At 46.9% G+C, this 13,557-nt stretch overlaps 1 protein-coding gene across 6 annotated transcripts in view; it reads right to left on the reverse strand.

The window, feature by feature from the left end:
• LOC126531823 (dipeptidyl peptidase 9-like) overlaps positions 1-13,557 on the reverse strand; it is a 156,604-nt gene that overhangs the window by 140,086 nt on the left and 2,961 nt on the right. For 3 of the 6 annotated variants that reach the window (XM_050179559.3, XM_055071505.2, XM_055071504.2), the window contains 2 exons: positions 8,899-9,040; positions 1,994-2,300 (listed from right to left, as the gene is read on the reverse strand). In XM_050179559.3, the coding sequence (XP_050035516.1) occupies positions 1,994-2,295 (302 nt within the window). In that variant the 5' untranslated portion in view covers positions 2,296-2,300; positions 8,899-9,040. Of the gene's footprint in view, positions 1-1,993; positions 2,301-8,898; positions 9,041-10,145; positions 10,342-13,557 lie in introns of those variants that run through there. The other 3 variants (XM_050179557.3, XM_055071507.2, XM_055071506.2) reach the window with 2 other exon arrangements.

Below are 13,557 nucleotides of genomic sequence, written 5' to 3' on the forward strand. Positions count from 1 at the left end.
TTTTTCGTAATCCAGTACATCAATTCATAACACAAACATCACTATGTGCCATATCTTTTTATTATGTGCTTCTTACCGCTCCCTTTCCATTCCAGTGAACTTGCCAGAATCTAGCATAAACAAGTTCATAGACCAAATAAAACATCATGGCATTAGCCAGACAGCGAGCGTGGGTGAACGTCTGAGCCTGCATTTTCTGCTACTCACTGAACATCGCAGTCCCGACACCGTAGCAAAAATCTTCCTCGCGTCTGTGCTTGCTGCATACCTGAGTTGTAGCCGATGGCTGTTTGCCGGTTCTAAGTTTCGTGAGTCAAGCCTCGCGCAGCTCCTTGTCCTGCCTCTACGTGTCAACAAGGCTGACACCAGGTTCAGTTGCATACGTCTGGCACTGTGGTACAGAGCAGTAGCCTACCATGCTGCACGCCTCCAAAAGCAGCCACTACCTATTATAGTGCTTTCAAATGTTGTCAAGCAGATACCCAAGGCAGAGAAACCTCACCCCTTAATCAGAACCACAGCTCAGGTGGGACCTTAAACTTTCCTTTTCAGTTGACTGCGGTGCTTCCAAAGCAGCCAACGCAGCCATTGTGTCCACATGATCCCTCATGCCACGTCACACCAACGGTGGCGCCAGCTTTTGCAGTGGTGAAGCTTGCCCCCAATACCCCGCACCTCCACCAAAAAAATGTCACGTTTAATTGACAGGCACCTTCTAAAAGAGGCCGTTAAAGTCCGAGTCGTCGAAGATGCAGCGCAGCAATGAAAAAAGACCAAGGTGCGAGCTCGTGAGCTAACACGTCCTCGCCTTCTTCTGAGAGCAAGTGACCCAAGTGCGTGGCACAAGTGTATGGCAATATAATAGTGGGAGTACGCTAATAGGCCTGTAATATTTCAATTCTGTAATGTTTCCCTTTTTGTGGATCAGTTGTTTAACATTGGCGTTCTTCCAGTTCTCTGGGTCCCTTGAAGTCGATAGACAGTTCGTATAAAGGGCCGCCAGTTTTTCATGCATTATGTCTCCTCCATCTTTGATTACATTGACTGTTATTCCATCTTCTCCTGCCAATTTTCCCCATTTCATGTCTTGCAAGGCCCTTCTAACTTCATTGCTAGTTATAGAAGGAGCCTCTGTAACCTGTTCATTACTACTTCAAATGATGGTTACAGAATTGTGGTATCATTCCTTATTGCTGAGTTACAGAGCTGTAAACTTTAAACACGGGTTTCTTTCTTTCATTTTAATTTGGCAATATTAAACAATCCTTGAAAAAAGAATTGAAGACCTCTACCAGAAGTCCGGTTGCTATAGCAACTATATCTAAAATTTTTCTTTTAAATGCAACGAACATCAAATTCGGTGAAGTGTTTGAAGACAAAAAGATTTCTCCATTCCCATGCATTCCGATAGGAGCCCCTCGAGCTAAAGCTTTCTGTCATTTGATAAAGTTTGTTGCATTTAAATGAAAAACCTAATATTTAGTGACTGTAGGAAGTAAGATTTCTGATATAGGCTATACACTTTTTTTTTTAAGCATTGTTGCAAATTGCCAAGTCTCTTGAGCACTGCTTCATATTTTTGTAACATGGTGAACCAACTGGTTTTAAAAGGCACTCTGCCAAAGGGGTTACCTTTAGCTGCCAGATTATTGTAGAGCATGATGGCTCCCAGTCATCAAAAGCATCTGCAACTGCCACGAGATGCACCAAAGAATAGAGCTGCTCAATTTTAAGCTTTCTTACCATGCACTTAAAGCAAGCTGATCTCATACTTTGTATTGAGAAATGCAGGATAGAGACTAACACAAGAAGAACAAACAACAACACAAGTGCCCTGTGTTGTTCACCCTGCACTGCTCAATACAAAGGCCATGTACCAACATGCCCAAGTTCCTTCCAATAATCTCATACAACTGTCAAACAGACTTGTCACTCAGCCCATAAAACTTGGAACACAGCCTTGAGCAGCGCCTTCCGCCATCTTGGTTCTCACCCAACCAGGCCAGTGGCCTCGGTGCTGCCGCCCTGAGCTTGGAGCGGAGGCAGGTCGACATAGTGAAGGCTGCTCTCCCGTCCCTCAGTCAGCGGGCTGAGGAAGTAGAGGCGGCCCTTGCCAAAGACAACACTGCTGGGAAGGCGTGAGGCAAGGCCGTACAAGCGACAGCGAGTCTGTCGCACAGCCTGCCGCAGCTGTTGCCAGCTGCGCTTGGTGGTGCTGCCACCTGGTGCTGTCACTCCTATGGCACATGGCTCAGGTGAAGAACCCAGCGTCCCCTCAGCAACCAGGGCCTCCATGAACCCTAGACAACAGTAAGGTGAAGGTGAAATCAGAGCGCAAGGAAGACATAGTACAGTAAAGCTAGCCATCCTGGTTTGTCCAATCATACTAACAGTGCAAATGAGTCACACACAGGCCATAAAATGTTGCCGCACTCTCTGGCCCTTGCATACTATAAAGTGAAGCATACACAAAGCATTTTTTACATAGTAAATAAACTTGCTTACTTGTTAGGTACTACTTTCATGAACATTTGAGCCAAATATAGTTGGAGCAGAGTGCCCACAATTTCACTTGATAAGTTGCCTATGCTTTCCTTCAACTTTTCAAATCTGCCACCCCTTTTATTGCTAACTATTATACAAGAGTAAGCATTGTGACTGCTGGATGGCTTTCTTTATACGTCGCTGCTAAGCAATGCCCTTGGCTGAAGCAAAAGTAGGGAAATCTCATCACTGATGGGTGGTGGTGTCATACATAGATCAACAATACCACTGTGCCAATACCAAGGCCTCCAAAATGAGTGGCATGCAAATTCATACGGTACAAATTCCAGATGTGATCACAGGTGGAGCATGACCGGCATTCTCCTATGAGGGCTCAGTAACACAGATTTGAATACAGTTCAAATGATGGACAGGAGGAGAAGGCAGTCAGCACATGGCAGAAGTTGATATGCAATGACCCTTTTCATACCAAGTGCACTAAAAATCTTTTACATCGGAAAATATTAGTGAAAAGATTACCTTTATCCCTATTACTATTCCACACCTTTCATAAACGGTAATTGCAAGTGACCAATGGCCAATCACACACCATTTGAACATTGCATCTGACCTAGTGCCGCAGCGCCTTCTCAGTATTCTAGCGAGACATAATTGCCCTGAACAGAATTAACACAAACCACAGATGAAAGAAAAACTGCCGTTTATGTCATCATGACTGCTGAAAGAAAAACAGCCATGATGACACAAACAGCAGTTCTTCTGAGTCTGTGGTTTGTGTGCATTCTTTTAGCAGAAATTATGTCTCGCAGCAAGTACCAACTTGGCCAGCAAGAAGTTCTCCAAATTTTAGTGCTGGCAAAATACAGGGTGTCCCAGTTAACAAGAACCAAGCTATAAAAAGGGTACAAGATGTAAGTATGGTGTCTACAGTGTTCTGTTTGTAGTCTTCCACAAACTGCAGTACTTTTCTGTTATGTTTTATTGGCTGATTATTCAAAACTACAATTAAACCTTGATTTAATGTAGTCAGTAAAATTGGCAATTTCCTTCATTAGATTCAAATTTCGTTGTATTGAAATTCTGTCTTTTAAGCAACTAAGTACGGTCGCCGATGGATTTTTCTTACACGGAAGGGGCTCGGGCAATAGGAAAATGCAAATTTGAAAGAGAAAAGAAATTGTTTAATTGAACTGGAGAGTCAGCAACGTAACATACAGTTTCATGTCGCGTCAGTAATATCTTCACATCAGTGGTACGAAGAGAAGCTAGCGACGCTTTTGCGTCCACTCTGGCCTCGCAGCAGATAGTGTCACCCACAGTGGGACTACGCTATCATAAGGAGTCCAAGCAGTGGGGAACGAATGCTTCATCTGCCTCTCACTTGAACGCATGCCTGGCAATCGAGACTACGAAACCTCCAGTGCTAAATGCACAGGGAGACAGCGCACAATGCCACGCCATCTTAGCTTGCCCAGTCTTTGCAAATGCGGCAGATCACTTCTAAAACAGGGAGCGTAGGCTGCGTATGAGCTAAGCCATATGCAGTCACAATCACGCCAGCAAAGGAGACATGCACCAACCTGCCCCCCACCCTTCCTCCCCTCTGCGCACTTCACAGCGTTACTGTGAAATTATAGGCCCATTAACTTACTTCCAGTGTTATAGAAAATGTTCATCAAGATAATCTCCAATAAGAATAAGGGCAACACTGGACTTCAGTCAACCAAAAGAACAGGCATGCTTCAGGAAGGGATACTGTACAATAGAACACATCCATGTCATCAATCAAGTAACCGAAAGATCCACAGGGTACAATCAGCCTCTCTATATGGCTTCCATAGATTACGAAAAGGCATTTGATTCAGTATGGATACCAGCAGTCATAGAGGCATTACGTAATCAAGGAGTACAGGACGCTTAAGCCAATATCTCCGAAAATTGCTGCAGAGGTTTCACAGCTACCCTAATTCTCCACAAGAAAAGCAAGAAGGTACCTATAAAGAAAGGGGTCAGACAGGGAGACACGCTCCCTCCAATGCAATGCACTGTGCGCTTGGAAGAAGTATTCAAACTATTAAACTGGGAAGGGTTAGGAGTGAGGATCAATGGCGAATATCTCGGCAACCTTCGATATTCAGATGATATTGCCCTATTCAGCAACAGTGGCAACGAGTTACAACAAATGATCGAGGACCTTAACAGAGAGAGTGTAAGAGGGAGGTTGAAGATTAATACGCAGAAGACAAAGATAATGATCAATAGCCGGGCAAGGGAACAAGAGTTTAGGATTGCCAGTCAGCCTCTAGAGTCTGTGAAGGAGTATATGTTTAATTACTCACAGGGGACCCTGATCATGAGAAGGAAATTTACAGAAGAATAAAGATGGGTTGGAGGGCATTCAGCAGACATTGTCAGATCCTGACTGGAAGCTTACCATTACCATTAAAAAGAAAGGTGTGCAATCAATGCATCCTACCGGTGCTGACATAAGGGGCAGAAACTTGGGGGAGACTAACAAAGAAGCTCAAAAACAAGTTAAGGACCGCACAAAGAGCGATGGTACGAAGAATGTTAGGCACAGCGTTAAGAGACGACAACAAAGGTGCCGCTGCCGCTGATGATGATGATGATGAAACAGCAAAAACATGAAGCTGCATAAGAGGTCCACCATGTGACCTTCTACTAGTGTTCACGATTCCTGGTCTTTTTATTAGCCTTGAAATGCAGTATACTTTATATTATTATGTTTTTCCTGACTTACAATGTGCAGATTCGTTTGTACTGAGCGGAAAAGTGACACTGCCTTCACCTTCATTTTCGATGAGTTAGCTTGGCTCGTCTATTGACAGAACAACGATGACGGAGTTCAGCAAGCCATGATGTCGGCGTGTACTTGGGGGAAAACTCAGTACAAATATAAGAGCTGTCTGTACAACAACGCGAACTTATTGCACCAGCTTTCTATTTCCAAAGTGGATGCAAAGGTCAAAATGTAGGTGGTTACCCACAGTTACATTCACTCCTGTGAAAGCAGAGTGGTGGCCGGCTATCGACATCGCTCACATTCTCAGCGTTGCTGAAGGAGGGACTCTTACTTTAGAGGCTGCTCAGATCGAAAAACTCTGGTTACTAAATATTCACGCACATTTAGAAATAACCGCCACAGATGTAAACACTACCGAGGGAGAGCTTTGCATTGTGCCATAAAAGACTAAGTCCTTAAAAATCAGTTGTCAGTCTCTTTAAAAAGAATAAAGTAGATCAAAAAATCCGTTAAATATAGTTCACCATTCTACTAACAAATCAGTGTGCTTTAGAGATATCTCTGAGTTGAAATGAAATTTTCAGGGTTTATAGAGAAGTCATAGCAGGATACGCCCATTCTGGAGGATTGACCAAGAACAAGCATATGCACATGCTTAGTGGCTAAATCAAAGAAAATAAAGTAAGCCGAAGAACCCATTAAATATGCCATTCCATTGACAGGTTGCTGTGCTTTATAGAAGCCTGTGATCCAACATTATACAGTCAAATGCCACTACGACGAACACCTCTACAGCGAAATGACCTCTATAACATGTGGGGATGCGCGACTCTCGCGCGTCCCCTTATGTTTTTCCCGCATAGCGCGCCTCCTGTAGTGAGGCTTCGCCGCGTGGCCGGCGTGATGCCCGCGGCGGTCGATGTGGTTGGGGCGCAGTGCGAGAGATGGCGCGAGTGTTGCGCTGCTAACGCCGCCGACAGGCGAGGTTACTTGGGCGCCGAAAGGAAGGCGCTTGGTCTCTTTGGGTTCGGGAAGCAAGCGGGACGGACGTGCCGTGCCGCGCCGACCCATGCTTCTGCGAGACCGTCTCGCGTGGCCGCCTTGGACACCGTTGGCGTGACTGTACACGCGAACGACCAGGCGTTGGGATCCAGCATGGGGCGAACAAATTCGCTCGCTTTGCAGTCGTGGTGAGTCGGACTTCTAGATTTGTCGCGCGCCCATCGGCATGTTTTGGGGATAGCAACTCAGCTAGCTGGCATTGATCTATGAAAGGTGCAATAAATGCCCTTGTGATTGTTTGCACTACTGTGTTGTCGTTCCTTTGTCCCAAGAGTACGGAGGAGAACCCCGTATCTCCCACATCTGGCTGCCCAACGTGGACCTCTTGGGACATCGGACGATAATTTTAAGTGTTGCTTCGTTCAAGACCTTTGTTTGAACCGAAGCGTAGGCCTAGCGTGGATTTTGATCGCTAGCGTCGGCGGCGTGCTTTCTTGAACGAGGCGACAGTGGCTGTAGTGTGTTTGAACTTATCAACATGCTAAGCCTTTTCGCAAGTGTTTTTTTTTTTTTAATGACATTCGTCAGTACGAGAGCCACGTGGTCTGCATCCTGGGAGAGCGAGGCTGAGCGCCCGCGTAGCAGTGGCAAGCCTGAAGCGAAAGAGTACGGAAGCCTCGTGGGTGGTCCGAATTTCTTATGTAAATAGCTTCTTCTATCTCTTTGACTCGGATGAAGTCGCGGCTCTGGGAGCCGGGTGGCCGCGGGCCACGGGTGCCACTACGGGCTGACTGGTATTGCGGCCTGGCACCGGGCGCTCCGACACCGTCTGGGACGGTGGGCGCCGTCAACTCGGATGCTGTGTGCACCGAGCGGAGTAGGACCACCTCACAGAGCTAACGTCTCCTCGCGGCTGCCTGTTTTGCGCCCATTTTGGGTGTTGTTTTTGGATTCCGGTTGTTGTCAGGGTAGCGACGATTTAGGCCTAAGGCTTTACGAAGCTGCCTGTCGCACGTGGAGGGCCACAACCTGGTGGACCGTGGCGTTGAGGCGTTGCAATTTGCTTCCCTCATTCTATTTAGCCTCGCACGAATTGAAATTACTCGTTCGGCTCAAGGAAGCGAGCTTCGTTCACTTGAACTTAGCATCTGAGTAGCTGCCCGATCTTTTGCTAGCCGAGTTGAACATCGTACCACGTGGGCGATGCGCATGCATAATTCCTCTCCCTTGCACTACTTTAGTGTTTGCCGAGTGTGTTGAGTTTACGCAGCGTATCAATGCCAGCTAGCTGGCATTGATCTATGAAAGGTGCAATAAATGCCCTTGTGATTGTTTGCACTACTGTGTTGTCGTTCCTTTGTCCCAAGAGTACGGAGGAGAACCCCGTATCTCCCACAAACAAAGGACTGATTTAGTTAGTCCCAGCCCAATTCTTATTTTTCATATGTATCAAAACGGCAAGTTGGGCCAGTTGGTTGGGATTCATAGTGGTTCGTTACAGTACAATACAAGACAAGGACACAAGGTATAAAAATGACGACATGGTGCATATGTATTGTGAATGCCTCACAATGGAGACCACAACGAATTAGCTTCAACAGTGAAGAAATTCCGGCATCCCTGACAGCTGATATGGTGTTTTACAATGAACGCCACGTACCAGTGCAACCACTGACCTCCGCAGACATCACCAAAGTGCACTCTGTACTGGCACTATCGGTAGTGCTAGCAACACCATCATAAAGCATGTAGATGTCATAAGTAGCCCTGCTTCACTACTCCAGGAACTGCTCAATTCATAGACTGCTTGCTTCAGAGCATCAGTGGGTGAGCCGGCTGACAAATATGTCACAGTTGATGACTAGGTGATGATCTAATCGTAACTGACAACCAATGACATCTTAAAACCTGGCTAGAGCATAAATGGCACGAAAGCCAATGAAGGCAACAGTGATGAAGGTCCTGTAAGCAAACAAAGCATTCTGACAGCAAGGAGGGTGATAGCAGCATTCAGGGATCTGCAGCTTTACTTTGCGTAGCTCCTAAGTTTCATCGCACAGCATGCTGTGAACCTCAGTGCAATAAAGTTGACTGCAGTCACTGTTTTTAGATCTGTTTGCTGCACACACATTCTCTCAGACAAAGTGTGCATAAAAAATCAGTGACATTTCATGAAGTCTCTCTCGAATTCACGTTAAACAAGGGTTTTCTTTTGTTGAATATGCTTAGCCTTCTCTAGAGTGAGCAGGACAGTGCGCGACCTTTACAACATTGCGACCTGCACAACAAAATACTTTAGGAGGTCCCGAGCCAGTCATTATAAAGATATTTATGCAAAAGTTTTATGCAGGAAATCGTACAATAATATAATTATTATCTGCATACTTGGTCAGCATACACGGGTTGTACAAGCCACTTAGTCGGTAGTTTCATATAATGTTTGTTGCGGGGAAGAGAACAATGAAGGTGTCTCGAGGAAAGAAGGACAAAGACTGTGGCTGCTGCTTGGGTGCCAAACGGGTGTGTAAATACACACCCGTTTGCATCTGTATGCCTGCCTCTTTCCCGTATCATTTTGGTGGAGGTGCGGGGTACAAGCATGGAAGTTTGCAGCGGACATCACCTACCTGCCGCCACAATGGCCGACGAAGCAACAACGTCTCAGCAGTCTGTGCTTACGGTCATCCTGGCCCATCCACAAGACCTGGGAACCTTTTGTGGCACGGATGGTTCTGACATCGAGGACTGGCTTGATATGTACGAGCAAGTCTGCAACCACAACAGTGGGATCAGATGGTGATGCTAGCAAACCTCATATTCTATATTCGAGGAGCCGCGCAGAAGTGGTATGAGACGCATGAAGTTAACCTAACCAGCTGGGATGTCTGTAAAAAGAAACTGCAAGACCTGACTGGCCGACCTTTCGAAATTTGTCAGTTGGCAGCGAAAAGGGAGCTTAGATGCCGTGCTCAAACGTCAATGGAATCTTGTTGCTTACATACAAAATGTGCTAGCTCTGCCGCAAGGTCGACAATGTGACAGAGACAGACATGTTTGGCCATATCTTAAAAGGCATAGCAGATGATGCCTTCAACTTTCTCTTATACAGAAACTGCGCGGCGGTGGATGCAATTATCAAAGAGTGTCGGCGCATTGAACAAGTGAAGAGTCACTGAATCGCACAAACATTTGACAGACTTCCCAATACTGCTGTGACATCTACGTGCGAAGAACCACCATGGTTAACGCCAGTGCTGGAGTCGCACGACGTAACACGCATTATTTGCCCCAACTGGAGGCCATGTCTCTGGCTCCAGTTCGGTCTGCCCTACAGGACAGCCTGCACTCCATCGCACTGATACAAGCGGTTGTTTGTGAGGGGATAGCAAGTTTTGGGCTTCCATCTCTCTGCCCGATTCGCTCGTCCAACACTTATCTGGCTGCTTACCTCTGCTCTGCTTACCTCTGCTGCACTTACCTCTGGCTGCTTGCTCCCAGACACAAAGCTACCTCCCACCCCGTCATAACCTGGCTGATTGGTGAACAGAGGATGAGAAGCCCATATGTTTTCATTGCTCCGAATTGGACATATCGCCCGTCACTGCCACAGCCGCTGGTCGTCGTCTCCTCAATGGCCATCCCAGAGCTACTACTGTCAAGCACCAGGCCCTCGTACCTTCTCGTCTTACACGACGCCTCAGAACTCTAACGGCGACAGTGTTCCACCAAAACCCAGCCGCTCCCCATCTCCGCAAGGTCGATGGTGCTGTTCGCCTCTCATTCACCACTCTTCGTCCCCATCTGCAACCGGTCACTACACTTTGAAAAACTAGGCAGAGCAGCTCCCGGAAATGACACTGCAACTACTACCCACCCTACAAATCCTCTTTTGTCCCTGTCTACATGTTGAAGCCTGCTGGACGTTGAAGTAGATGGTGCTCCCTTCACATCTCTCGTTAACACAGGAGTGCAGCTCTCAGTTACGAGTGCCACTCTTCGCCGAAGACTGGGGAAAGTTCTGACACCAGCCGTGCCCTGTACAGTACGAGTCGCCAACAGCAGCACTTCACCTGTCATCGGAATATGCACAGCACATGCAACCACTGGAGACCACGACACTATTGTTTTATTTATTGTCTTCAAGCAATGCCCGTGTGACCTCATTCTCGGCCTTGACTTTCTTTCGAAACATTCCACCCAAATTGACTGTTGCTCTGGTATTGTACATTTGGATCTGCTGTTTCCTACCGATGCCACTTCTATTACAGCACACCGTTTATGTTCTGCCAAGTTCACCTATCTGTCTCTACAGACCCCTACAAATGTCCTCATGACCATTTGCCCTCTCATTCCTGATGACGAGTACATTGCATCCCCCATCACTCATGCAGCATTGTGCTCCCAAACACTATCATCCGAGTCCTCAAGAACTGTACTTGCCTACCCATCCTCAATTTAGGATTTTCAACACACATTCTACCCTGTGGCATTGCCTTGGCGCATATCACGCCTATAGAAGAATTCCCAATTTATTTCTTGACCCTTGAAGCACCATCACCAGTAGGCTCCTGCCGTCCATTCTTTCGTCTTCACTGACTGAGGAAATATTTAAATGATCGCTCCAGATCTTCCTTCTGAGCAAACAAAAGCTCTTCCTCGCCTTCTCTCCCCTTATAAAGATATTTTTTACCTGGATGACCGCCCGCTCGGACAGACATCTGCAGTCACCCATCGCAGCCCCATTCATAGGTGACCTTACTAAGTTTCTGCAGAGGAATGGGCCATCGTACAGAAAGAGGTCAACAAGCTGATGGACAAGGACATTATTGAGCCTTCGAGCAGTCCGTGGGCACCCCAGTTGTCTTTGTAAAGAAAAAGGACAACAATTGGCGTTTGTGTTGACTACCGTCACCTTAAACAAAAAACAAAAAAAGATATGTACCTACTGCTTCACATAGATGATGCCCTTGATTGTCCTCCCGGATTACAATATTTTTCGTCAACTGACCTCCGTTCGGGCTATTGGCAGATTGGTGTAGATGAGATGGAGTGTGAGAAGACCGCCTTCACTATACCAGACAGCCTTTATCAATTCAAAATCATGCCCTTTCGTTTATGCAATGCCCCAGCTACATTCAAGCGCATGATGGAGTCTCTTCTGCACAGTTTGAAGTGGTCAACATGTCTTTGTTATCTTGACAATGTAATTGTGCTTTCAACAACCTTTGAGAGTCACCTTCAGTGCCTCGATATTGTCCTCTCTGTCTTTCACGGTGCAGGCCTTCAGCTGAACTCATCAAAGTCCCATTTTGGCCGCTGCGAAATTACTGTGCTTGGACATCTTATAAATGCTGCGGTAATACAACCTGACCCAGAGAAAGTTCACGCTGTGCACAACTTTCCTGTTCGATGTTCAGCAAAAGATGTCCAAAGTTTTATGGAATTATGTTCATATTTCCGCAGCTTTGTTAAAGGATTTGCTGATGTCACTCGTCTGCTCACCGACCTTCTCAAGAAAGGTGCACTATTTTCTTGGGAACCACAGCAAGCCCAAGCCTTTGCTACCTTTATTGAGCGGCTGACAACTTTTCCAATTCTGTCTCATTTTGACTCGTCGGCTCCCACTGAAGTCCGCACAGACGTGAGTGGTCATGGCATCAGCACCGTGCTCAGCCAGCATCAACGATGTCAAGAGTGCCATCGCTTACACCAGCCACCTTCTTTCTGCGCCCGAACGAAATTACTCAATCACTGAGTGTGAATGCCAAGCGCTCGTATGGGTGGTCGCGAAATTTTGACTATACCTGTTCAGTCATAGTTTCTTCATCATAATTGATCACCATGCCCTTTGTTGGCTCTCCCCTTTGAAGGACCAAACAGGACGCCTCGCTCGTTGTACCTTACATCTGCAAGAATATACCTTCTCCATCGCGTATAAATCAGGACGTCTGCATCAAGATGCTGACTGCCTGTCCCGCCATCCTGTGGATCCACCAGACATCACAGATGCTAACTTGGACATTTGCATTCTGTCCATCTCCCACTTGCTCCATATTAGTTAAGAACAATGCCGCGATCCTGTCCTTCGCACCGTGATGGACCGAACTTCCGCACCCAGTGATCCTTCCTTCCGGATGTTCACCTTGCATGATGGGACTTTATATCGTCATAGCGTCCACCATCATGGTCCTGAGCTCCTGCTAGCCGTTCCACGGCACGGCACCTCCGACTCACCGTGCTCCAACAGCTACATGATGCTCCTATCGCTGGGCACCTGGGTGTCACTTGTACATATGACCGTGTGAGACGGCACTTCTTCTGGCCCGGAATTTGTCACTCTGTGCGCCGTTATGTCACTGCTTGCAATCTGTGTCAGCACCGAAAGGCACCTGGATTACCTCCTGCTGGTCATCAATGTATTAACGTCCCCATGGCGCCATTTTTCCGTATGGGGCTCAATCTGCTTGACCCTTTTCTTATTTCTACCGGAGAGCAAACAAGTGGACTGCAGTGGCAACAGATTATGCAACAATACATGTAATCACATGAGCAATCCCCACCAGCTGAGCAATAGATGTCACTGACTTTCTGCTCCACAATGTAACCCTGCACCACGGTGCCCTCGCCAGTTACGGTTTGTGACCATTACTTCCTATCGAAGGTTGTCGATGATATGCTCCACTGCTGCGCTACCAAGCACAAAGTCGCTACCATGTACCACCCTCAAACGAATGGCCTTACCGAACGCCTTAACTGCATGCTAACTGAAATGCTTGCCCTGTATGTTTCCAACAATCACCATGACTGGGACGTTGCTCTGCCATACATCACCTTTGTTTATAATTTGTCTCGTCATGACACCCCCCGATTTTCACCATTCTACTTTTTGTTTAGATGCGACCCTGCGTTACCCATGGACATGTTACTTCCCTACGAATTACAGACCCCAACCGTTTACTCCCGTGATGCTATGGCCTTGGCCGCCCAGTCCTGACAAATCCCTCGTGATCGCATTACCGCTTTCCAATGTTCCCAAAAGTGCCGTTATGACCGCCGGCACTGGGAAGCCTATTTTCCCCTGGTGATCTTGTGCCCCTCTGGACACCTTCACGTTGTGTTGAATTGTCCGAAACACTTGTATCGCATTACTCTGGTCCGTACAAAATCTTGCGCCAACCCACTAATGTGGCGTAAAAGACTGCACTGGTAGGCGAGTCTTCAAAGCCTCCCGACATAAACAGCGATGTTTTTCGTGTTGCCAGGGTCAAGCCCTATGTACCCGACTT

This window comes from Dermacentor andersoni, chromosome 5 (assembly GCF_023375885.2).
Source record: "Dermacentor andersoni chromosome 5, qqDerAnde1_hic_scaffold, whole genome shotgun sequence".
NCBI lineage: Eukaryota > Metazoa > Arthropoda > Arachnida > Ixodida > Ixodidae > Dermacentor > Dermacentor andersoni.